The sequence below is a fragment of the Gambusia affinis genome, linkage group LG15, assembly GCF_019740435.1.
Source record: "Gambusia affinis linkage group LG15, SWU_Gaff_1.0, whole genome shotgun sequence".
In the NCBI taxonomy this organism is placed as follows: Eukaryota; Metazoa; Chordata; class Actinopteri; order Cyprinodontiformes; family Poeciliidae; genus Gambusia; species Gambusia affinis.
The window spans coordinates 13,494,842-13,522,430 of record NC_057882.1 but is presented as its reverse complement, the minus strand read 5'-3'; the positions used below and the strand labels follow the sequence as shown (position 1 = coordinate 13,522,430).

Here is a 27,589-nt window from a genome sequence, read left to right as displayed (position 1 = left end):
GAATTCAGCACACAGTGTAGTGTCTTTATCGTTTAAATGCACTATCATAAATGTAATCATGTGTTTTATCCAGAAGCCCCTGATGCAATAAACACTGTCTCTAACTATTATGTCGTAAATGTGTACTCAACTACTAAGGAATGCTGGTGTTTAGAATCTAAATGGGAACATTAACTTCTTTTTTAGTTAACTTAACCTCAGTTTGAGTCTCTTTGTTCATCTGTTATTGTCCTGCCTTTCATGCATCAATAGATGGATTATCATACATCCCTATTTGTAATTGGAGGACAGGTTAGACAAGAGGATAATTAAAATAGTGTGTGTCGCTACTCCATTTATTTTCTGTTGCCGTGTTGACGCACGGCTCGCTGTGTTTCTCTGCCCTCCTTTGTCCTCCAAGTTAATATTGTTGATGTGGCACTTACTGAGGACACACAGCACAGACTTGCTGACAAACACAGACTTTCACTCCGGCATATGTGCACAGTTATGGAGGAATTTGTTTGCAAAAGTAGACACAGCACAGATGTGCACTTAATACAGAGTAAATTGTCGGTATTCGGTTTTTAAATAGCTATTTCAATTCCATAGCACTGAAGGCTATGCCACCGCAATTTCCTTCTAGATTAAAATTTATTTATATTTTTTTAAGATTTAAATTACACATGATTACATTAGGCGGGAAAGAATGATCCTCTCTCTCTCGCTGACATTCACGTCCTTGTCAGCTCTTCGCAACTTATCTCTACTACTCAATGAACAGACGGTCAAGTTGGCCGCCACATTGAGTTTAATTAGCTGCCCCTAAATTTGGAGTGCACTCGGCACTCTGATCGTCACTGCAGTGCTGACGTTAGATTTTTCTCCTATGTGGATGATCATGTGAAGAGACGCTGTGAAACCCGAACACAGAATGCTGCTCTTTGCTTCATAGTTACCAGATCTTATGCGGGATATTTTCCCATCAGAAATTCAATACGATTACATTCATCTATATTGTTTTAGTAATTGTTATCATTAAAGCTGTACTTTCTTCGTCAACAGAAATACGACATTTTTACGTAGACTTGTTCACTTGTTTCCTTTTTGGAAATTGGTCGAAATGTTTTGCTTCCGAGTTTTTGTGGTAATATTAGAGAACATTATGAATAAACATGATTGTACCACTTTCTGTCGCATCTCTCGATGACAAAGAAGCACGACTCCCAGTTTCTCCCATAAGAGATAAAAATGGCTTGCTGATGGCTATGTTATTGATTAAATTTGTATACAGTTTCTTCATTGTGTTCTGGTATAAGAAAAAACCAAAGACAATAATCATTCTCAGCCCAGCCACTTTAAATTTGTAGTCATACAGAACATGCACCAGTTTAGGAACATGTTGTAAATACCAGGTTGTTTACATTAGCATTTGTCTGCAAAATGATCGGCACAGCTGTAACTTTTTCTGTAATATAAATTTATTCTTATTTTGGTATTGATACAAAGTCTTAAATGCTACATGGTATAAAAACAGAATACACTTAATAGTAGATTTAAGTCGATGTGGCATTTGATTATAATACTAAATGGTATTGGCCTCTTATTTTGTAACACAAGTCAAACAAGCTGACTTTAGCTTTTTAGCTGGTGGCTATCTGCTTTGGTAGCTAGGTTGCAGGTTGCTGCTTTACAGACACGTGGAGTTTCAACTCCAGCTACAAAACAGTGTTATCTTAGGAAGAATTATTGGTGTTACTATTAATTCCCACTCCTTAACAACTTTTTTTTTTTACAATAGCATATATTTTTTTAAAAAGATGAATACAAATACATTGTGAGGAAAAGATTTAGCATTCTTTTTTTTTTAATCATTGTGCCTTTGAAACTCAAACCTTTTTTGAAACCTTTTTCATATATGGAATTATAAATCAACTATTTCTTTCTCAGGAAAGAGAGCATCAACAACAGAGATAATGGTGGAGCTCAGACAGTGGGGTATATTGCAATTGCTGATAGGTTGGGTTCCCATCTGGCAAAGGCTGACCACACTAGCATGGTAGTCTAGCCTCCAGCAACAGGGAAATTGGAATGACTGTGGCAAAGTCATGGATACCACAACCAAGGTGTGAGCAGGGAGCCATGTGTTTGTTTCCACGAGTCTGCAGGCCACTCCTCATTATAGTCACTGGTAAAATATTACAGTTCAGCTGACACAGTCTAAGTGAATTGTCCAGAGCGGTTTTGACAGCTAGTGGAAGGCATGGCTAGATTATGATGGATGATGACAACAGGGGTGGTGCAGAAGGAGCATTGATGTGTTTTTGTTGCTCATGCACAACTAATATGTACATCCAAACTGGGAATGGTGTGGTGCTTGTGCGTAAAGGCATGCACACAAATTGGAGTCTGATGGCTATGTTAAAATTTGTTCAAAAATAATGCAGCAATTTTTCATACCCACATATTTAATTTGCAATCTTAGACCCTAAATGCCTTTAAAGGGAATATAAAGAGAGAAAGAATTGTTTATTCTCACAATTCATTCAAAAATGTTGATACAGCTCTGCTTATAATCACGTTTGATAGCAGATTTCTTTTCTCTCTTGCTTTGCCATCAACGTAGCTTTATTTAATGAACATAAATTCCCTTGGCAAGTGGGAAATTAAAAGGCTTATTGATGAAAACTTGATTGCGGTCCTTTATTGCAGCGGTGACCCCTTTCTTCCCCCTGAATAAAAAGCAACTTAACATCTTCAAACGCAACATGAAAGCTCCATTTTTTTTTCTTCCTCAAAGGAAAAGGAACAGCTGCACAAGACTCTGAAGCACGACATGAAGTTTTAACCTTTCAACAGCCAGACAAGCAGCATATTCTTTTTAAAAAAAATTTTTTAATGAAATTCATTCTGCACAGAATAAAAACGTATTGATATCCTCAAATTTAATTATTTAGTTATTTCTCTAAAGGAGCCTTTAATCCTAAAAGTGTAAAGATTCAGTTTAGTGCGATACTTTCTAAATCTCTGAGCCCAAATAAAATTTTTGACTGGATTTGACACAATTTGACTTGGCAGGTCAGGGCACGTCATTAGGGAAGTGCCAGCTGATGACACCTCCAGAACCTGATAAATTCATGACTATTCAAGGCTTGTGGTGCACTCAACAACCACAGGCTCCTCAAGGAAATGACTTAGAAGCTGAAAATAAAGCTGATTGATGCCCACAAAGCAATGGAAGGCTATAAAGAGTTATCAAAGTGCTTCCAGCTTGCAAATTGAAGTGTCTGAAATATCATTAAGAACTGGCAGCTACGGGGAGCTGTGTAAGTCAAGACAACATCTGGAGGACCAAGATAACTTTCAGATAAAACTGCTCGGCGGAAAAAGCAAAGCAGAAACCTTCCTCGTGTGACTACAATAGACCCTCAGGAAGGTTTAGCTGACACAGGAGCAGAAATGCATAGTTCCAGTGTGTAATATTGATGCACAAACAGGGAATGCGAGGAGGTGCCATAACAAGGGGAAGCATTCCTGCGACATCATCACAAAAGTCTGTGTCTGTAGTCTGCACAGCAACACCTGAATTACGGTGAGCAGAGACGGAGGAAGGTTGAGTTGGGTTTAAAAAAAAAATAAATAAATAAATAAGAAATGCACGGCTGGTTATGTGCAATCAGATGCAAAAGGTCCAGTGCCAGCTGGTAAACATGGAGGTGACAAGATTATGCATCTTATTTTAGCAAGTGGGGGACTAATTAGTCTATTTTTTTTGGCTTAAATCAGCATTTTTGGCTTATTTTCAATAAAATATAGTATGCACAGAGCCAAGAAATGGCACAAAGAAATTTGCTTTCACAGCAAACTGTCTCATTGAAGGTCTCCTAAGATGCTACAGGAAAGCAGAATTCAACAGATTTAATACATGAGTAAAAAAAAACAAAAACTGCTGTAACGCCTATGAGCGTGACATCAAGACAGAACACTACACTGGCTTTTTCTTGTGCATATGTCTGCAGTTGTATGTAAAACAATGCTGCACTCCTAGTAGGGCTGGAAAATAAATCAATAACAATATATATTGCAATAGACATATGTTCAATATCAATAGATGATGCGCCTGAAAGAATTTTCAATAATTTCACTGAACTCTGATCCAGAACAGTAGAGAATTCTGGGGGATTTAGTCAGCGGAAAGCTTTAAGTGCACAACCTCTCATGACCGGGTGAAGGTGGTGGTTGGCTTCAACTAACTTACTCACTCATTGGTTACCTAGCAACAACCTGCTAGGTTTAAGGTCCAGGCCAGCGTGTAAGACAAAAAGGAGTCTCCAGTCGCAAACATGTAAAGCGTCGATTTTCAGCAGTAAAATAAAAAAAAAAAACCTCTCACATCTATTACACTTCATTACAGTAATTTCATGAAAACTTATTGCTGCAACAAAATGTGTCTAAAATATGCCAACGCAGATTTTTGTGTTTCTCTGGTTTTATGGTGCCGGAGGAGAGAATAAGAAGGAACTTGAGCACCAGATTAAAACCCGGTCTAAAGTCGTAACGTTTCATCATTTTATTGAAGTTACACTGAAAACCCTCCAAAAGTCAGAGGAAGATTGTAAAATTCATCAATTTATAATAACTGTTACTGATTTGAAAATTGTATGACAATATTTAAAATATTTTTGTGTTACTAGATAAACACTGTGAAACCGTTTGACATTGCCCATTCAAATCGCCTAATTTATGAGTGTTTACTCTTTCCACCTTTGTGGACGTTAAACATGTCCGTGCATGTTTTAAATTCATTAATTTTATTAATGTTTTCACCTAGATTAACAAATTTCATCATCTTGAGTCAGTCGTCTTTAACATAAGCACTGTAAAAGAGTATGACATGTATTGTGAGTGGTTTGGCTTGGATGTTGTCTGAAAACAAACAAAAGCAAAATTCTCAAAATTACTAAGCTAATGATTGTGAGGGGATTGGGACAAAATACTGGGAGTGTTCAATGAGCAAGATCTGCTTAGCAGCACAACGCTCCACCCTCTGTTCAGAGTGGACACCAAAAGCATTACTCACCTACACCGCTTATCAGATTTGGCCCTGTTCCCCAGACAAGCAAACGCATAATTATCTTGGAAGTTCATAAAATTTAAAGCAACAAATTATACAAGTAATATTTGTTTGATAATGGGAAACAAGCCTGTTCAAAAATGGCTCTTCACGGTATTAAATAGCTCCAATATGCGCCTGCAAATTGAAAGAAATCTCTGTCTCTTGTTCTTCTGTGGAGCAGATGGGCAAAGTCGAACACTCCATCCGTAGGTTCACTTGTCGTTTGGCTTCTTCTGGCGTGGTGAATCCATCTCCCAGTAATCAGTCTAGCTTCTGGGCTCTTGCCCATTCTCCTTCCCTCTTGTCCTCCCTCCAAAAAAACTGACTCATTCAATCGTTCCCTCTCTCTCATCCACTCTGCTCCTCTCCGCATTTGGCCACCAGGGAGGAGTGTGGCACTAGAGCAAGCATTATTGATAGAGCATCTGTTTAGACATGGTGCAGGATCTGTGGCATGTGGGCAAGCAGCTGGGGGTTCGAGCAGGGGAGACATTATGTCATATTACATATCTTGAGATGTCTCGTTCACTTGCGTCTGTGCCCATTTCACAGGCAAACGCTCCCGCGGACGCTTAGAAAAACAAACACACGCCGCCGTCGTTCCCCGCAGTAATTGTTGTTGCTTCCATCATTCTTAGAAATGTGAAGCCGGGCTCTTTGCGAGGATCTCTTAAATAATTTAGTTTCAGTGTTTTCAAACTTGTCTGATGTCACAGCTGTGTAGCAGCGGTCGGAAAAAATCGGTTTCCGGGGCCATTTCAGACCATGAAGCCCGAGGCGAATATTCTGGCATCGTAGGTTCATTGGGGCGGCCAGAATGACAGAGAACTCTATCCAGATAATCACCACACATCTCATATAGATGGCCAAACTTATCAAAGCTCACGCAGTTTGCTGCCAGCAGATTTTCATCCTTGGCAGTGGTTAAAACAGGGGATTTTGTGGTATTTTGAACTGTTCAGACTGTTTCTTTTTATTATGTCAGATGGAGTTCCTTTATGACAATACGCTGGCAATCTTTTCATCAGCGTTTCCCCTTCTGTTTTGTTATTACTTCAAAAAAGGCATCCACCCAACATATCACAGATCACTGATGAAATGATTGAACTCTGGCAACACTGAAAGAGGAATTCAAAAAGCTTTTTTTTTTTTTTTTTCAAAAAGGTTGCCGTAAACCCTAATAGTTGAATGAAAGAAGTAAAAAATGAACACCTACGGATAAGAATAGAAAAGCATTTAATCAATTAGGTTCTTTCTATTTTTTTATTTTTATTTTTTCCTTTTAGGATTCTTTGTTAAACTGTCAGATTATTTAGCAAATAATTAAAAAAAGAAATGGGGGGAAAAAAACATATCTTTTTTTCACAGTTATCAACTAGGAGACTCTTTGATGTTCCCGTTACCAATCAAAGTTGTACAAATCTCTATATTCATAAAATGAATTGAATCTATAAAATAGGCCATGCATCAATATGCAGCAGGCATCCTGCATAACTACAGAATTTATATAACTGCTTTTTTAAAGAGAAACTAGTGTCGTTTTTATACCAAACTATTTTCATACCACATTTGTGTCAATACCTGCTTTATTGACCAACAAACTGTAAGTAATTTGTCATCATTCACTCTTAGTTTACTGTAAGGAAATCTGGTGTAATATTATTATTAAATCATATTTACCATCTTGAGATGGCTCACTATGTCTTTGGTTTGATTGGGCCTCGGAATCTCTCTTTGGGATTAATAGAGCACTTTTGTATTTAAATTGAATTTCAATTTGACGCTAACTAGGCCCAGTTGGAGACACGAACCACGATCACAAGAAGAAGTGTAGCTTAAGGTCTTTGGAAGGAAATGCACAAATAATAACAGAATATTTGAGATTTAAGCATCTTTTTCAAAATTATCTTTTCATCAAAAATAATTAACTACTTTAGTTTTATGCGATGGCTAGGTAAAAAGGTGGCCCCATGTTGGGAAGAAATGGCAGATTGTGATTAGAAAAAGTGAGTGTGAATTGGCAACGGGTCAAATTAACCAGAAGACTAATTAAACAGGAATTGATTCATTTGAGTTTTCATGGTTTTTGCCTCAACATTTAGTATTTTACCATTTTATCTTTTTCATACCTCCTAAAATTGCGATTTTTTTATATCACCAGAGGTGTCCATGTCTGAGACTGAAAGCCTGGCTTGAATAATAAATAAACTTGACACTTTGAGAAGAGTTTTATGTGAGAGTTTACAAATGGTGTGGTTTAGACATCCATTTTTCAGACCACATGTTTCATGAAAAGATGCTTCTTAAAGATCTATCTGTTGCTTCTATCATTCATTTGAACCCAGACAGTGCCCTACCTTTACCTGATCTTTGATTTTATGTATTATATCACCAAGTTCTGACCTTGAATATTCAAATAAAAATCCAACGATTACACTAAAACAAGCTTAGAACTGCAGGATCCCCGCACAGACTTGAAGACTCTGAGTAACCAGAAACGATAAACTGAGTATAGAAAAAGCACAGGCTTCACATTTGTTACAATAACTCACGTCAGGGCATTGTGACGAACAGGTTGTCCCTATCTAAAGGGAAATAAACTGCAATATTGAAATGAAGTGTCTGGAAGTGAATAATATCTTTACTTATGAGAATGCTCCCAAATTGATATTATGATGTGATTTATCAGCAACTGTCGTGTGAATAAATTACCCTGTAGATTTTCTTAACCGCTCTCATTGCCCATTTGGTGCATTTTGCTCCTCGAGAGAACAACTTCATAACTTAAGTATTTAAATTGTTCAGTGCACACCTGATCTCTGCCACTCAAAGCAGAGATCAGGTGTGCACAATCATGTCATCAAATTGAAAAGGTATCATTTAAAGCAAGCAGCTTTTCGAGAAAAGGTGCAGCTGCTTGCCTTATAAAGAGAAAATGATTCTACCTCTTTCCCTGCAACCTTGTGGTTCTTTTTTAACCATGTTTTACTTGATATGCAACATGATATGTATTCATTCCTTGTGTTATTTTGTGTCTATTGCACATGCCTCTTTAAATATAGTCGGGAGATACTAAAATTCAAATTTAAGACGGAGCTTATTTGTTTCGTTTTCACAATGCATCTCCTGATTTAGCTTAAGACTTTATTTCCATTGCAATAAATAAACTGTGCAGTTCTGGGTGACAGAACGTAGAAAAATCGAATATATTTATATAATTTACACAATGTGTCATGTTTGGCTTCAAGCAGCAATGGAAAAACACATTCCAGTGTTCAAAAAATGTTATTCTGTATCATAAATATTTAAATATGCGCTGAAGCAGCTGTGCAGCTGAGAGGATACAGCATTATTAAAGGACTTGAATCTTGGTTCAAAATTTCCCTCTTCTGCTGTTTCTGAAAGACTCCCACTGGTACTATTAAAGGTAAATGAGTCTGAAGACATCATTTCTAGAAAGTTGTACAGTAGCACGAGTTCTTTTTTTATCTGCTCTGGTGTTTTCCACCTGAAACGTATTAAAATACCCGCATTATTAGGATGAAAGCGAAACGCCGTCCGCTCTGCGTTCCATTCGGCCCCGGTCGTGGGCCCTCATCGTGGCTAGTTATGCGTTTATAGGCTGGGACACAACCGTCTTCCAAGCCATTTGTTGCGTCTGACCTTTAAGATGATGAAGCGCAGGGAGAATGACCCCTGGCAGGATCTGTTCAAAGAGCAGCCTCATGGTAACGGGGGGTCCGGTGCCCGGCTGCCTGCTGGGGGATTGATCAGGCCCTCACTCAAAGGCCAAATGCAGAAAGCCTAGCCAGAGGAGAAGGCCATGCAGGACGTGAAGCCATCCTCTGCTTTGAAGCCCTCTCCAATATAGTTCAGCTGCTTCACTGCATGAATAAACATGTCTAACTCCTGTCTGTTAAGCTGCTCCTCTGTCCCCTTCCTTCCTCCTTTTTTTTTTTTTTCTTGCCTTCCTCGCTCTTGGATGAGCTAACACCGATTCTGCCTCAGACGGAAAGATATGAGCGGAGGTTACAAAATCATTTCTCTTTTTCGTCTTGCCTTTCTGCTCCTTTTTTTGTCTCCTTCTTATTTTTTCCACTCACTACTTCTCTCCCAGCTTCTCGTTTGAATACTTCCTGTGCTCCAGCCCTGTTGCACAGGATTAAATCCACTCATTTAGAGCTTGCATTGCTTCCACAGATGTGAGCTTTGAGATTGAAATGAGCTCCCCTTCTGCAAAGAGGCAAAGTTAAAAGGAAAATTGTGAGAAGGGGTGAAGAGGAATTAAACAGAGATGCAAAGTCTCTTAATTCCCAAATGGTGCCAATCTGTGGTTCACATGAACATGTGTCGATTGATTGCAGAAACGTGGCTGTTATATTGTTGCCGGTCATGTGGATGGCATTGCATTTGTTTATCTTGTAATATCTATTGGTACGCTCAAAGTGTAACAACAAAAAAGCAAAACAAAGAGGCCATCTGTTGTTAAGAAGCTGAATAGTACTGTCACCCATCAGAATACAGTCTAAAAAACTAAAGATCTTACTCTAAAAACGTTTTCTTGTGACTTATTTCTAAGTAAAGAAATGGAAGTACTTTTTCTGTTGTCTCATTGGACAAAAACCTTAGGTAACAAAAGCTCTGAAGAAGTCTCTACCACTTCTGAATCTTTAATCTGGCAACTTTTTAAGTACTTGGAAAGAGAACATACAAGTTATTTGTGACCACCGAGAGAATACCGCAACTGGTTAACAACCCACAAGTTGGCATCTGCTTTGGACTCCACTATTTTGGTTAAACCGGAGAGCTTTTCTCGGTTTCTTTCACAGAGCCTGGACTGCTGTTGGACATCTTTATAGTATCCTTAGTTTTTCCAGTAATAATTCCGACTGCTTGCAAATATTACTGCCCCTAAAACAGATACCTTGGAATATGGGTATATATACCAGTAAATAAGAGTTGAATCCTACATTGCAGATACTTTGTTTTACATTGTTGCTACTGGACTGTCCATGAACCACCCTATCTTTATAGTTTTATATTATAAATACATAAATAGTACCTTTAAAAAGCCTTTTTGATGCTCTGATGTTTAGAGCAGGAGTGATGCTCTGAATTTTTTTACTTTTGGATTATTCCAAACAACTCTGACACAAGAAAGTTCAGAAATAAAACTGCTGATTTAATACTAAATATTTTTATTATAGACTGAATTGATTAAAAAAACAAAACTTATGATATCCAGGTGTAATCCCATCATACTTTACAGTGTTCTTCCTGTGAAATACAGTTTTTGCCTCGTTTGTTTATCGGACGTCTGACTACTTATATTTACTAAAATCTGTCATGTTCCTTTTAAATCAAATTTTGATAAACTGTTAACATCCCCACTATATAAGCACTATATATAATCACTTTATTCAAATATAACTAAATTAGATTGTCGTAGTAATAGATGGAGGGGTTACATTTAAATTGAAAAACCAGACTGTAATTTCAGGGATCAAGCCGTTTGCCTTCCAGCTTTTGCTAAATTCATTCAGAGAGACTTTTTCTGTCAGATATAAAACGTGTTAATTCCACCTAAAATCTTTTCAAAGATATCAGTATTTAGTCACAATCCTTATCTGAACACTCAAACATCTGGAAGCTCTTTGAGTCTTTATATGTATTCGGACTTTCTCATAGTTTGCACTTTTATATCGTTGCTAATTTGAGATCATGACCTCTCCCTGCCATTCCTCAGGTGTCTCTTTGAAAAAGCAAACAGACTAACACAAATCAGTTTAAATAACTTCAACAAAGAGAGCGGCAGCCATGGCCCTCTGAGGAGCTTTCTCATCTATGTTAATCACTGCCCAAAGGCATTGGATGAAAGGGTATTCTGAAGTTATGAAGGCGCTGTGCCATGTTCAGTTTATCGTTTGATTATACACCCAATTACAGTGCAAGTAAGCAATTAAGCAGAGCCCGGATGTAGCGGACGGATTCAGTTCGCCTGTTGAACTGTGATACTGTATTCGAAGCAATCCATGGTTCTATTCTCCCCACTCCTCCTCCGAGTGAGAGTGTGCTTTTTAGAGACAGACATTTGATGAAAGACTGTCTTGATTACTAGGGTCAATAGTATCAGAGTGACATCATTCTCAATTGCCGGGTGACTTCATGTTGTCACGTTTCGCTGCTTGTGTGCTTTGTGCACATGTGTTGAGAGGAAAAAAAGGCTGCCTGTTGGAACAGAGTCCTCTATTCTTTTATTTTATTTTATTTATTTTTTTTTTTTGAAGGCATCCATAAAATAAACACAAGTGCCGGTTCCGCCTCTAAGCATTTGGCTCACTCAGTTAAAGTAAGCTCCACAAAATGGTAATGGGCTTCTGTAAAGTGGCATCCTCAGTGTTCATTTCAGATGAACTGCCTTTGTGTCTTGCCTTTAAAACCTACCCTCATGCTTCAATATTAATAACAATCTGGCTGCTCTAGCCACTTACTTCAATTTTACTTTGCATCCTCCTTGCAAATAATTCAGTACATTGAGGCCTTGTTATGTTTTGCAAACGGTTACAGTTATTAAGTGCTTCTGGCCTCGGTGGGTCCTGCTGTGGCAGCGCCGACTCTGGGTTCCCAATCAGCCTACGCTCCGCTCTCAAAGTGCAAACTTCTTTTTCCATCTCTCTACATTTACCGGCTTCTTTGTGTCCTCCGTTTTGATTCTGCCACTTTCACCGGGAATGAGAAATGCTAATTGAGTGTAATGAAACTGATATCTCCATCAATAGGTCAGAAAATACAAAAGGTGCATATCTGTGATTCATTTCAAGTCCCACGTTGCTTTGCAGTTCAAAAGAAATTCCTCCCAGCGCCTCGGAGCCTTTTGGAACGGCTCCTGCCCCCACCTCCCACTGTCTTCTCCAGGCATCGGTTGTTACTGTATGTGATGGAAATTGAGACATCTATTAAGCTCAGGCCTATTGCTTGGCACAAAGGAGTCTGACATTCTTGAATGAAGAATCCCCTTGTGGTAGAAAACCTTTGTATCTCATTACAGCCATACTTGGTTTTGTGCAGAAGAAATTCTATCAGCCTGAGCAATTATCCTCAGGTTGGTTTTGCTCAGTTTTAAAACTCTTCATCTCGTCTAGTCTTGGCCTCTCTTTTGTACCCTACCCAGTGTTTACCCAACTCATGTTTGTTAGTTACATCCTCGCTAATCATATGTATTTTGTGTTAGACCAGCAGTGTGTCTTGAAGCAAGAACAATGTGAGAAAATCGAGAGGATAAAACTACCGCTGAGAATCTGGCAGCCATTTCTCAGCATTTATGTGCGTTTTCCTCACTTTTCTATCCTCTGCTTGTGTGAGGGTAGATTTGTTCATTTCCTCTACTGTATGGATATTAGTAGAAGAAATTGGATTACGCCAGAGGAGAGAACATAAATTTTTGCTTCACTCCATAGCAGGGAGAGGTTGCTTTATCGATTAGGCTAAGTCCACAGGAATGTTTTTTATACCGCAGACCAAGTAAAGTAAATAAGAGTGTATATAGGCTATTTAAAAAATGTCCAATTTGCTATAAGTGTAAATTTTTAAATGTCTCAGCAGGGGTATGAGATTCTAGGGATAAAATTACTGAGGTTGTGTTATCATACTGTGGTGCCGAGTGTGTTTTCACACCCGATTGTCCTGTAGGCTCGGTTCTATTGGGGACCAAAACTGAAACCTTTGCTACATTTTTAGCAGGTGCGGTCCACAATGCATTTTGGTCAAACGAGCCAAACCTTTTGAGAAACCTGCTTACCTCCTCCCCTGTGGTGGCGCTGCACCAACCACCACTGAAGGAAATGACACGAAAACCTCTGAAGAAAAGACTGAACGCAACTTCCTCCTTCGCAAAATGTAAACAAAAATACAGTAGCGTGAGATTTGAATGGTTGTAGGATTTTTGCAAAAGACCGCAAAACATTTTTCACCCCCTTCCCATAAACGTCCAAGCTTGTTTTGGTTATCTTTGTCCAAATTATTATCCGTTCTGTTTTGCTCTGTTCGACCACTTCCAGTCCAGATTGTGTATGATCGTTCTCTCTCTTTGTAGAGAGAATGAATCCTCTGGTTGTTCCTGATCCTTTCTTTAGTTTGGCACCTTACACTTAAAGAAGGTTTGCTGGGGCGTTTCACTATCATACAGAGAAAAAGCTGCGGCTCAGAGAGATGCAGGGAACATCTTTCTACTTTGCTAAATGGACTTTTTGGAAAGCACATTCTGGCATCTCATGACCTAATTGCAAGAGCAAAAAATAGTTACTGTTTTTGTTTTGCTCTGCATTAACAACACAGATCCTATGGTCTAAACCTTCCCGCCAGAATCCATTTCTTTTACCATTATTTGACATTTTTGGGCTACACTGAATATATGAACATGTTTTTCAGTTAGAAAAAAAAACCATACACACAGAGAGATCTACTTTCACAGCACAATCATCATTTCAGAGTGCTGGGACATGTGTGCAAGGACAATGAGGGTGCATTCAGAGTGCATTTTGTCCATAAAGAGGCAGTGCACGGGTAAAAATGGTTTGGTGAAGTGATATGTGAATCTGAGTGTGTTGTGATTATTCATTAACCTCTCAGCCAGCAATGGAACTCATTTTGTAAATTTTAAACGGTGCCAGTCACAGTGGTGTTGCCAAATGGGCCAGGAATGTCTGACAGGGTGGAAATGTGTGGTCCAAGTGGTGCATATTGGAAGAATTTTAGGGTAATTTGTGGCACCTATTATAGCTTACTGTGTATACTCACATTTCACTCAGTATCTCAGTATGTTAGTGTAGCGCTCTGACTTTATGCATGTGTAGGCTCAGCCTATTTCTGCATGGAATGTTTGCATTTGTAGTGAATTCTGGGTGATAGACAAAGACGAAGAAACACAATTTTGGAATTGATCAGAAAATGAAACCTGACTGTGGAAAAAAAAGAGCATTTGAAAAATAAAAAAGAATCTTAAGAGTCTAGCGTATTCTATATGTTAAGTTTAATGGATGGAGCTAAATGGGGATAAACCTAAAATACAGAAAACTATGCTAAAGACCACTGCATTATCAGATTGTGCTTGGACAACCCTAAACACGTTTCTGACAATATATCCCTCGACATACAGCTGTCCAACAACCCTAAACATACAGAGCTGCAACAAAATAGATCAAAGCATTCCTATGTGTTAAAATGGCCTAGTCAAAGTCTATTCCCTTGTCCAATTGAGAAGACTTAATTGATCATCACAGAAGCTCTTCAAGGAGTTTAAGTTTGAACTATTTTGCTTAGAAGAATGAGTAAAAATGTCAGCCTCCAGATGTGAAAGCTGTTAGACATACCAACGCTCTTCATGGTGACTCAGAGGAGTGAGTCAAATTTCTATTTGTACAAAACGTTGAAAGAGATGTATCCTTTTCCCTCCCACATCATAACTCTGTTCTCATTGTGTCAGTCTATCACATAAAATCCCAATAAAAGATGCTGTGGTCGGACTATAACAAAAGGTTAAAAAAAAATAAATAAATAAAAAACTGGATAGAGATTTTCATTCTTTTTGTTTACATCTGTCGTCATCTTCCATATCCATCCATTTTCTGTTCACCCCTGTCCCTAATGGGGTCGGGAGGGTTGCTGGTGCCGATCTCCAGCTACGTTCCGGGCGAGAATCTTCCATATTAGAAAAAAATAATAATAATCTTACAGGTAATAAAACTCCAAGAAATCAGACAATGGACAGTCAACTGCTTTGTCACTTTTTGAAAACGTGTCCCAAGTTTGGGACCCGGCAGATACTTGTCTTTTGTTTTCAGACCAACTTCAGCTGTACTTCTAAGGTCTTCCTATTCACACTTGAGTACAAAATTCCAATGGAGCGCAGATTTTAATTTATCGGAATCACACCCTTTCTATTTATTCCCTCTTTATATTCTGGGTTTATTTGACATTTCTTTTCTCTGCTTCTTTCAGCTCAGCTTTGACATGCCGCTCTTAGCCTGCTGTTCAGGATCTTTGAGTAAACGGGTAGTTAGTCACCTTCTCCATAGATAATTGCTTCTATTCAGTTGTTGCTTGAGCAGCCTTGTGATCATATAGGGGGAGAGAAATTCACACTTATGGTTACATTGTTTGGCACTAATGAGGGTCTTTTTTGAGTTAGAGAGCATTTGAACTTACACTAAAGAGGTGGAGAGAGCCACATTTATTTCGTGAGTTCACACTGTGGTGCTTTTGAGATGTCTATTACCGCTGACCACTTTCCGATCAGATGTCCGCTGTGAGCTAAAATTTGTGTGGACAGCTGTATGTCGAGGGATATATTGTCAGAAACGTGATGCTTTGGATAAAGCTTGGTGATAAATACATTAATAAAGTTAATGGCAGGCCTCATAGGTATTGTTGTTGTTTGTGCTCTCAGGTTTGTGTGTGATCGTATGGAGCCAGGGCGTCTCTTTAAGTAGGACAGTAGAAATTGATGGCCGGCACTGAAAGCTGACCTAAATAGCATAGAAAAACTAGTTTCCCCAGCATGCATGCTGAGCCCAGTTGCTCTGCAGAATATGCAGTGGAAGCTGCCATATTGTTACTGTAGCACTTAATGAAATCACATGTTAGACAGTGCAATCCTTTAGCAGTACTGTTGGTTTGTTGATGAAACCATAAATACTACTATTAAAGGTGTTACTTTGTCATTTGTATCCACTGTTTTTAGAAGTCGAGGATAATGAAGACATTCTATTGATCAGAGCTGAAGTTTTCTAGATAAGTACTTGTACAAAGACATTGGGGCATTATAAAATCATAAAGGCCAGCCATGTGAAAGGAACCGCAGTCAAACCACTATCTAATTACATCAATTTACAGCCTTGCTGCTTGGCTAATTGTTCTCTGGCTGACACGTTATTTGATTCTGTTCTTAAAAGCTTCTTCATGATGTTTTTCAGTAATGAGATGTCCTTTTAAATGTTGTCTTACCTAATTAGTTTCAGTATTTAAAAGCAAGACAACTGTTGCTAACAATCTGAAACACACAACGTGTGATTATTGTGACCTGTTTTCTTCTTTTTTTTTTTTTTTTTTTGAAGCCAAGTCTTCTACCACCTGCTCATGCAGCCACCTACACATACAGCACAGTAATCATCACCTTTATATTTTGCTCAAATTGAGGGTTGACATACTCCACACTGTGCTGATAAGGTCCATAGAGACATTAGCTTTGGTGAAGCCCCAAGGGGGCTGCAGCTTTCACACACCTACACAACGTTTTAGATTGAAGTTGACATATATTTTTTTTAAGTTTCTCCTTTCTTTTTTTTCTAAGTAGCTTGTCATTAAAGGACTAAAGTGATCCAATTTACATTTGAAAATGAATATGTACAGCTAAATCATAAACAAAGTATCCAATAAATAAAAAGTACATATGAACTGCGTTTGTACTTTTTTTTGTAACAATAAATTAAATGTTAATAATCTCTTCTGTTTTTGATATTAGTGTCAAATGCCCATAAAGTGTGCATATATATATATATATATATATATATTTATATTTATATATATATATATATATATATATATATATATATATATATATATATATATATATTAAAGAAGCTAAAAGTAATCCCAGATCTGTGTCTGATGATCTAATTTTATTTTGAAAATATTTGACAGTCTGGACAGCAAGTCATTGTTTGCAGTAACTAGATGTCTAGTGTCAAAGCAGAACTTAAAAGTGGAGCATATATGTAAATATGTAAATTAAAATGTAGTTTTTGACTGTGTTTATTTTAATTTGTTAACGTTTTGTCATCGTGTGTCATTTTAGTTTTGCTTGATTAGATATTACAACATTTCATTAAGAGCAAACCAGAACATTGAAGGAGACTTGGAAGAATTCACTTAATGATGAAATATAGGAAAATTTCATTTTTAAGATCTCTCACATCTGTAAAGACAATGTTTAATTTACACCTTGATTAAATATTCATCCAAGTATAAATTGGAATTAATGCCTAACGTTGTAAGAATTTAAATTGGCTTCCTTAAATAGTATGTACGGTAGATCCAAATTGAGATTATTGTATACAAAATTGACTTTCAACGTCAAAATCTTGAAAGCAGTGCTTGTAAAGGTATTTTTGTCCATTTCCGTATATTTTAACATGGGAAGATTGATACATTCCTCCGCTCAGACGAAGCTCATCCCGCCTCAAAACACAACTGCAATTCGATCTGTTTAGATTTCATGTCTCTATAATATTTTCTCTCATGTGCATGAGGTTTTATTTTATTTGTCAGTTTTACACTGGTGTTAAGGCAATATTAAGGGATTAAAAACAACAGCTTTCTATTACAATTGTTTTTTAATTTAGTCAGCACCCAGCTTGATTGGCCCTGTGCTGCTGGAAAGTTTGTGCCGTTGACTGTATTAAATGCAGGATTAATGCCTCAAGCCCTAGATCTCTAGTAATAGCAGTCGGAAATACTGATCAAAGAGGTCTAACTGTGCCGTGGGTGTTCGGACTGCCTCTGTCTGCTTCTGTGCATTACAAGATAGAGCTTTAGAAGACGGAGCGCACACGCGGGAAGACAGAAGAGGGATTTTCTGCAGACTTTCTGTTCAGGAGACAGGTGAGGGTTAGATAATCTTTAATTGGGGTACAATCTCTCATTCATTGGGGAACTAAAGGTGGAGCGGTTTTAACTCCACATAGGATGTACAGATGACCTATAGCACACAGGCATAAGTGTATGTGTGCGACTGGGCGTGTGTGTGTCAGCCTCACGGGTTTGGGTTACGTTTGTCGGTGTTTGTTTGTGTGTGTGTCTGTGCAGGTCTTGTCAGTGGGGGGAGAGGGAGGGGTGTGTGTGCGTGTGTGTTGGGGGGGGCTCCAGTCCCTCTGTTTTGTTTCCCAGGAGACACGGCTGACACTTTCTACAGGTTGCTGCACTTACTTAGGCTTTGTTGGCAGGACCAGTAGTCAGAGCTGCTCAACAGCAGCCTGCTCTCATTACACGCAGTTCACATCAGGAAAATATACAGCACCAACTGTTGGAGCATTAGGGGTTGTTTTTTTTATGCATATGGGTCCTTTATGCCAACTGAAATAAATCACTGTAATAAATGTATAAAAATGGTTGTGCAGTTAAGGTGAAACACTACAGGCAAAAAGCCATTTTTTAATCTGGATTCAAAAAATGTTTCTGGGTCATGTTGGTGATCATTGTTGCATATTTAATCAGAAAATTTTTCATTTATGCACAGGTTGCAGGAACAAAGAAATGTACAGGGAAAGCAGTTGTTTAAGAGGGGAGTTTCATGTTGACATTATGCTACTTTCTGTTTTTCTGCTGAAGTTGCCTTACAAATCAAAATCAGTCTTAGAAAGTTTGATGTTTAGAATACAACATGGCTGCCTATGTGCTGATAGTTGTGGTAATAAACATTTAATTTGTACTCAAATCAGGCACACCAATTACTAGATCATTAGGGAACATATAACATGTCATATTTAAATGGATATTATACAGATGAATGCATGAGTATAGTCTTGTGTTGCTAGTTACAGTTTGCGTGGGTTACTTAGAAAAACTCAACAAATCCTTCTAGTTTTACAGCTTGGAACATGAAAAGGCAAGAAAAGGAATATTACATTACAATATTTAAGGGCAGACTGTAGCTGTACTGTACTTTGCTGTCAATACATTTTGAATCTCCAAGCTCCCCTTATTATTGTTACCATTTGTACAAATAAGGATAAATCTTTTCTTAATTCAAAAACGTTTTCCTTCATTTCCCGCTCTTTGCTTCCTAAGTGATGCACCTTACTTTTATTGTTTGACTGCGACGATTTTCCAACAGTTCCACATATTCATTCCCTTCATGCGTTTCTCAAACTTCAACATGTAACACTAGATAAAAGCATTATAATTCCATAACGATTACGAATTGGTGTACAAATAACATTTGTTAATATATAAATAACCAATGTAGAGGTAACATTTAAATACCAGGACAGTTTAAATGCATTATCAGTTTAAATAACATAAATTTGCAATTAACCTCCAAACGTTCAAGCAGTGCCGATCGTCAGGAAGAAAACACGACATGCACACTCCAACCTGGACTCTCTTTGTGTTCTTTTTGATTTGTTGGAGCCAAACACCGACCCAGAAAGGTTTTCTAATGAACACCAGGTGTACACCTTGTATATCAGTGATGATACATACGTGCTTGGCAATTCACTGTCATCTAGTTACAGCTTTATATTTAGCTGCAGTCATCAGGGAGTTGGGGATGCCTCTGTAGCAGCTGTAAATGTGTCCTCCTTGTTTTTTGCCTCCATGCATCTTCATGCCCTCACAAATCTTCCCAACAATACGCCACAACAGGTATGAATTCGCCTCCGCGCCAGGACTCTAACTTTTCCCGAACAAGATGGTGAATAAATAGACATTTAAATGAACCGAGGCTTTGAGGCCATGTCTAATGTGTGAGCAGATTGTCATTCAAGACATCAAATGGAAAATGAAAGACATCTTAAGTTTTTTTTTTTTGAAAGAATGAATTTTAAAGCGCCAGCGTCTCGTTCCACGCCAAAAGCAACTTCCCTGCATCGATTTGCAAGTCTTCCAATGAAACGCGTGTGCCAGAATGAGTTGTCTGTCAGTCTTGGAGACGCCTGAGCAACCGAAGGTGGGTGGAAAGCATCAGAACAACAAAGACAAGAGAAACCTGAGTGCGAAATAAAGAGCGGCCATGATGAAGCTGGTAAAGGGCCGTGAAAGTGGGCTCCCTGCCGATCCCGCTGTGTGATGAGACGAGGGCCAAGGCCAGTTCTGGCTAATAAGTGTGAGCGAGTACAGCCAAGAGGCCTCAGCCAGTAGCCTTATAACACCTATTATCATCCTTCCTACAAGACATCCACGTGTTTCCATTTACAGGCTATTGCTTAAGCTGTGAAAGGCTCTTCTTTGTGAGCATGTTGACACCTTTCGACTTGTGTCAGTGAGAGTTGACAGGCTTTAATAGTTTGTGTGGAGGTCAGCCTGCTGCTTGGCGTGGATAGGTGGAGGAGAAGGACCAGGATACCCGAGGACAAGCCTCACTGTGCTGACAGGAGGAAGAGGAGCAGGAGAAGGAAGATTTCGATGCTGGGGCAATTTTGTGGCCAGTAATTCCCTCTAAGGTTTGTAATTCTGAGTAGCAACACAGCAAAAGCAGAGACTGAGGTTCAGACAGCCCACAGGGGACATAATGTGTCCTGAGCCAGCGAGGGAGGAAAATATTGATGTTGACCTTTTTTTTTTTTTTTTTTTTGCTGTTATTATTACTGTACGTGTGCCAAAAAAACATTGTAAAAGTAGCTGACAGATTCGTTCTAAGAGTAGTTGACACTGTAGAATTTTTTTTTTTTTTGTTCATTTAAAGCGATGCGGTCATGGGTGGACGAGCCGTGCTGGTGGTATCTGTGGTGGCGTGGCTCGGCCGTGACCTCGCTGGGTACAGTGCTGCAGTGGAAAATGTCTTGTCACTTGATGGAGGAGCTGCCTGTAGCGCTAGGAAGGAGTGTGGCGACAGGGGCCATGTGTGTTAACCTCTTTCCTTGTCACTTTTTCTGTCTCCCTCAGTACACTCCCCCTCCCCTTATCTCCACCTTTTTTTCTATTTTTTTTTTTATTCTACTTTTTCCTCTCTCAATCCACGTTCCCCCAGACTCGACTCTCTCTCCCCACACTCCTCCATGACAAATTACTGCTGGCGGTTGATTTGTTGGTTGTCAAAAGTGCTCCCTGCGCTGGAGGTGTGGAGTGAGCTGCAGAAAAAAAAAAAAAAAAAAGGTTCTCCAACCCCACTGCCCACCCTCGTCTGGCTGTCCACATCACCTGATCTTCCACCCGACCAGCGCTTCTCATGTGCCCCCTCTCTGGAAATCGACATCCTGTCTCATAAGATCTCATTACATTAGATTTTTATGTTAAATCAGCTCCCATATTAAATTTTCCGTTGAGACTATTTCGATATGTCAGGAAAGGAGCTTGAGGAGGATCGTTTTCTTATTTATGGGAGAGGAAATGAAGCAAGAGCAAAATGGGGGCTGGGGGTAAAAGTGTGAGTGAGCGATAAAGACCGAATGACAGAACTAAAAATGTCAGGATTTGTGATAGGCTGCCTGCTGTGGTAAGAAGCACAAACAGCTCCTTAGAAGGAAATCTGTGTTGGTCTGGATGATCTGATGAATTAATAGAACAAGCAGCTTACTCTAATGTACTGTAATATTCTTAATGTTGCTGTTTCTGCGAAGATGTGACTGTGAAAACATGCAAAACTGCTAAACAAAAGGATTTAACATCAATGTCATTGAGCAACCAGTTTTTTTTGTTTTTTTTAACTCATCATATGTGTATTGGTCTATAGTACTAAATACTGTACAAATACAGGAATTTAATCGTGTTTGATTCAAAAATCCTGTAAATCCAATGTTGCCATAAAGCAGGCGTTCTCATTGATTTTCAGCTTTGCCGGCAATAATCTAATACAGCCACAGATATTGGAGGGATAAACCACTATAGTACAGTGAGCACTGACAAATCTCTCATCTCTCACACAGTTTGTGTACGTTGTGCTATGTCAATATGTACAGTATCCCTTTGCTGGAAGGTAAAGTGAAAGTTTACCATGAATAATTGTAAGGAAAACTATACATAAAGAGTGTGAATTATTTATTTTTTTACCACATTTTGGTGCAATTACATCTCTTTTGGAAGATGTCTGTACACGTTTTGAACATGTCAAGATTAAAATTATGGTCCAATATTTTTTTTATTATTATTATTTATTATTATTATTATTATTATTATTATTATTATTATTATTATTATTATTATTATTATTATTATTTAGCAAACCAGCTCAAGCTTTTTCTAATTTGATTAAAAATACATGTGGACATCATCTGGACTTTGACTAGGCCATTCTCGCATACAAAAGCAGTTTGGTCTAATCTGTTCCCAGTCTGGAGTCTTTTGCAGAATCTTAAAGCCTCAGAATTTCACTCTATCCTTTTTCTCATCCACTCTGAGCAGCTTCTGGGATGGTGTGTTCAGGATTCAGTGGTATCTTTACATGTGGACCGAAAGAATTTGGCTATGGTTTACCATCTCCTCCACACGGCTTGTCGTAAGCTTAGAAATGGATGCCTGTTGACTAACTTTTAACATTGACATTCATTAAAAGTTTAAATTTTATAAAATAACCGATTATGCTGGATTTTGTGTGTATCTGTGTAAGCAGGGCTACCACACTTTTGAGATTTACATTTTTTTTTTTTATTCAAAATTATGGGCTACTTAGCGTTAGTCTATGTCTCGTCTATTCTATGACAAAACCTCTACAAAACACACTTAAGTTTGAGGGTATAACGTGACATAACGCGCAAAATATTTTTGTGCCAGATAAGAACTTGGTGATGGTGTTTTGACAGCAGCTTTTGCGCGAGCAGAGGTGATTTGTTTTCACGAACGGCTTTAGTCGCCCCAGTCCGACTGGCTGTTTCTGCTCACTAACAGTTTCACTTCTCCAAAAATAATCGAATATGTTTTCTTGTCAACCCTGGCCATACAGAAACAGGATTGCTTTGTGCATTGCCATCAAAACACAGAGGAGAGCGACGCAATCCACTCATGTTCAAAAGTGTAAAAACTATCTTGTCGCTCTGTCTTTGTGTCAAAAGAGGGGTTAAGCTTTTATCCTATAAATATGGCTTGAAAATCCCTCTGTCAACGACGCATTCATTCTAAGGCCTGTATTAACATAAAAATGGGGGGCTTGTTATACAGTGAGATTTCAATAAAAAGAACACAAAATGCATTTAATGAAATTCAGATGCAGGGCCCTGGCTCCCTGGATCTCATTAAATGAGCTTTGTGCTGTTTTTCCAATCTTCTCTTTGTAGAGGGGGTCCTTGAGTGCCCTTAATAATGTGGCAGATTTCATCATATTCCTGATTTAAAGAGGACAATGTCTGCCTTGTTCACTTGTTCTTCTCTCTTTTTTTTTTTTTTTTTTTTGCACATGGAAACCAATCTCCACAGATGTACTCGAATAGTTTCTGAATCTGGATGGAGATGATACTCCCAACTTATGGTGTGCTTTCTCTTTTACTTGTTGAAGTTTTGTTGGGGCTCTCCACTAACTCCTTTTTCCCCCCGCTGTCCCTCCCTCCCCTCTTTTTCTCTTTCTGCATAGGATTTGGTTTCATAACTTTTGAGAGTGAAGACATCGTAGAGAAAGTCTGTGAAATTCATTTTCATGAAATCAATAACAAAATGGTAAGTTCACACATTTTTTTCTCCCACCCCCCCTCCTCACCCATCACAATTCCAGGTGGGAGTTGAAAGATTAATATTTGATTTGTTCTTTGCCCTACTATTAATAGCAGACCATGTGTGTTTGTGTATGTGTGTTATATGCACAAGCTAATACTCCCACGTAGCCACACTTTGTGGGTCTCTGGGTCTCAGGGATGGGAAAGCAGTGGTGTGTACTGCCCACAAACCGTGAAATTGTGCGGCTGAGTTCTGCCTGTCAGGCTGAGGGGACAGGAGAGTGGAGCCTGTCCCTCTCCTCTCGTTTCTACACTCCCCCCTCTCTCTCTCCCCACATTGCCACATGCACTCACACAAACACACATGCACAGGTGGGGATGTCCAAGGGTGCAAGAAGAAAGCTACTGGCAGAGGCAGAGTTCATTAGTCAGGGATTAACACCTTCTGCTGAGTGCCAGCAATGCTGGTTTTATTTACACCAGTCGTACGGTCCTTTCAGAGTTTCTGCCGCAACTTTCGAAGCCATCAAGTCAGTCACGTATGATAAATTGACAAGGTCCGCCCTCAGTGTAGCGAGTGTGACATTAGGGCCTCCTTCGCCCACGTCCACCCTGTGAGCCTCTTGAGAAATCCTGCATCATTTGAACAGCTTCGTGGGCCGTGATTGACTGGAGGGAGTACTTGTCTCACCACCGTTCTTTCTGAGTGTGCACTCACTCCCCCCAACATCCCTCCCAGGCCTCCTCCTGAAGCCAGCAGACTGACTGACTGCCTGACTGACAGAACCGGAGAAGTATAACCTCCCTCACCTGGGAACAGACCAAGTCACATATGACCCCAGTACGCATCCCGGCGTAGCTTTCACATGGTGTTGTATTCCCTGCTAAAACTGAAACCTAAATCTATGGCAGAAATAACAATACTCTGTAGTATACTCCGTCAGATCCTCTGGCATGCTGATGTACATCTGTGGAAAGCAAAAAAATAAATAAATAATGTGGGGAAAAAAACTGTCACATGTGAATATGCTGAATGTCAACTAGTCCCAGTTTGGATTTTACAAGCAGGTGACACATTATTTCCAAATAAAGTCTCACTTCTGCCACCTTGAACCAGGAGGAAAAAAGCTCTCACAAATGCATTTGTTAAGCACTGTACAGTAATTTACTGATGACTAGAGTGGAAACAGAAGTGCTAATTAACAGACTGAATGTGCCGAATAAATAGTTCAATAATAGCACAATTATCAACTTATAAAAGAGTTTATTTTATTCTGTAGAACTATGTTTCATATTAAATGTTGAAAGGATGCACTGATTTCTCAGTACATACAGATATGGTGAGTTACAGCCAGGGCATTGTGTTAACAGTAGCTCTTAATGGGAAAACGCTCCTATTAAAATTTAAAGTTTTTGTGATTAAAAAATTAACTGAAAAAATTTTCAAACTTTCTCAGTCATTAATATGTCATATAGCTGATGCAACTGATCTATACAACTAAGAAATCTGTTTAAAAGCTTCAATAACATGTTTGACATCCTAATATATTGTCAAAAATATTTTAAATCAAATACAACATTTAATGTACTTTAATAGGAGATATGTATGCATTATAAGTTCAAGCGTTAAGGCCATTCCAACATCTTTCATTTGATGGTTTTTCACTCACTGTGATGCTGAAAAATGAATTTCCTCTTCAGCTTTCTGGCAACACCTGAAAGCTACCAACATGTCTCCATTGCACTTCTCTGCCTTCAGTATTTAGGAAGGTTTTAGGAGATTCTAGCCATCCCTGAGTGTTTTCTCTGGAGGAAGAGCTTTTATTTTTCAACCATGATTTCATGCTATGGTGTCTCCTCTTGATAACATCTCTCATTGAGAATTCCTGAGGGTCACTGCCACACCTGCTGTAAAACACCTGTGAATTGAACAGTTACCAACTTGTGTTTTCATTGTTTTGGAAGAACATCAGATTTTTTCCCATTATAAACACACACACACACGTATATGTATATTTGATTCTTTGTGTAGCATTGTTGTAAACAATAGGTATGGAAGTGAGCAAATCTTAGGAAGATCCTTCTATATCCTACTATCCTACAAAAACAAAAGAATAAGCGAAAGGTCTATATTTTGAAAGAATTAATTTTAATGTACCAATGTCTTGTTTTATGCCAAACCAACTACACTGCACTCAGATATTCTGTTTACTTCATGATACATCAGAAGGGGAGTTAACAAAGTAATTGATTAAGAGTGTGCACTCTTACAAAACCAGGTTATTTTATCTGTTTTATGTTTTCCCTCAAACATTTTTTTTTTCATTTGTAGTTAAATTGTATAAATGCCATATCAACGGTGAGAAAATAAAAAATAAAAATCATAGTCTAAGTTTAAAGTGAATACTTGTAATAATTCTAATTCAAATTTGCAGAAAATTACTGATTTATTTATTTATTTTTGACTTGGTTAAGTGCTTGAATTTTGCTTTTGGTTGCTTATTATCATTTTATTTCTTTAAATTTTCCATGATGTCCTAATGCTGTGTGTCTTTTCTATAACTAATACAATTGCTGAACAGAAATAATCCTTCAAACAACTTTAAAGGCTCTGTTACAAAGCTGGGGAAACAAAGATGCAAGCTTTGTATGCCAATGATAATCAGATGAACATCTTTTTTTCATTCAGACTGAAATTATGGTCAGTTTTCTCTAAATCCAAATGACTGTGTTACCACAAATATTTAAATGTGCAAAATCTCCGAATACACCTGTGTTATGTTTCAGAGAGATACTTGGTCAGCTGTGGCATGTTTTCATGCAGTCCACTGTTGCTTGTCCAGCTGCTAAAAACATCTGCTCGAGTGAATTTAAACTCACACAAGGCCACAATGTCAAGCCAACTTCATAGCTCCTACAATCTCTGGCATGTCACAAGTAAATTCACTAGTTTTTCTGATTCAGGATGTAACATGATTTTAGTTTTCAAATTGTGGTTAGAAATAAATTTCCATTCATCAAGTGTGTTGATTTTATAACCATCATTTGGGGATTGTTTTTGTTTACTTAAACTGGTTCATTTTTCAGGGTGAAATGATAATAGCTCAAGAAAGAATTAAGTGCAGATGTTTTTTTATTCTAATTCACACAAGATAAAAAAAAACACACAAAAAAAGGCTTAAATATTTACATATAGCCCATTATTATTTAAAATTTGTTTGTCATGTTAAGTTGGATCACAACTATGTACTTCCTGTCGCATTCAACAAGGATTTGGTAAAGTTCTAGCTGGAAATTGGACAACTCTTCTTGGCAGAATTAGCACAGTTCCTTTAAATTGGTATCATTTTTTTTTTGGAGATCATTCCAGAGGCTTAATGTAAGACACTTTTATCCATTCTTAATCCAGATTGATTTGTGTTTTGAGATGATTGGAATTCTAAATAATGTTCAAGCTTTATACAACTACAGTTAAGCCCAAAACTGACAATTTGTTCTGACAAACATGAAGCATGTTTGTTCTGACGATGGACTGGTAACCTGTCCAAGGTGTAACCCCACTTTTTTATGATGCATTTGTAATAGTAGTTGCATTTTAGAAAAATACAACCAATTAGATATTGCTATACATATTTGTTTTTATTGTTTTTATTAGTAAGGTCCACATACTTCACTGTTTTTCATGAGAGTAACTTGAAAAATGGAAAAGAAAAGCCTTTTTGCAAATCAGAGATAAACTCAAAGGTAAAGTCCCAGTAGCCTATTTAAATTTAGATCTTTGTCGGGACTCATTGATGTAGAGCTTGCCAAAACATATTATTTCATTGAGATCAGTTGTAAGTAGCCTTTCCTGTCCTGATAATATATAGCAACTGAAATTATGTGACATGGGAGGCTGGAAGGGAAGTTGTGAAATTTATTGTTGTTTCACCTCCTCTCATTTTCTTGCCAACAACATTGTGGCTCATTTTACACATCTGACCCAGGGTTGCGCCACAGAGTATGAAGCCGTAAACAACTGTAAGCGTTTAATCAACATTTTCTAATGGGGGCTTTATGAGGTGTAAAATAAACTACTACGGATGGGAGAGAGTCACTTACAGTTTTGACTGCCAGTAAATATAGATGCATGAGCTTAGCC

The 27,589-nt window shown here is 38.3% G+C and overlaps 1 protein-coding gene across 8 annotated transcripts in view; it reads left to right on the top strand.

Annotated features, from left to right (window-relative positions):
• The window catches only part of msi2b (musashi RNA-binding protein 2b), a 293,528-nt gene that overhangs the window by 184,560 nt on the left and 81,379 nt on the right, over positions 1-27,589 (top strand). For all 8 annotated transcript variants that reach the window (XM_044140959.1, XM_044140960.1, XM_044140958.1 and 5 more), the window contains exon 8: positions 23,370-23,452. In XM_044140959.1, the coding sequence (XP_043996894.1) occupies positions 23,370-23,452 (83 nt within the window). The remainder of the gene's footprint in view (positions 1-23,369; positions 23,453-27,589) is intronic.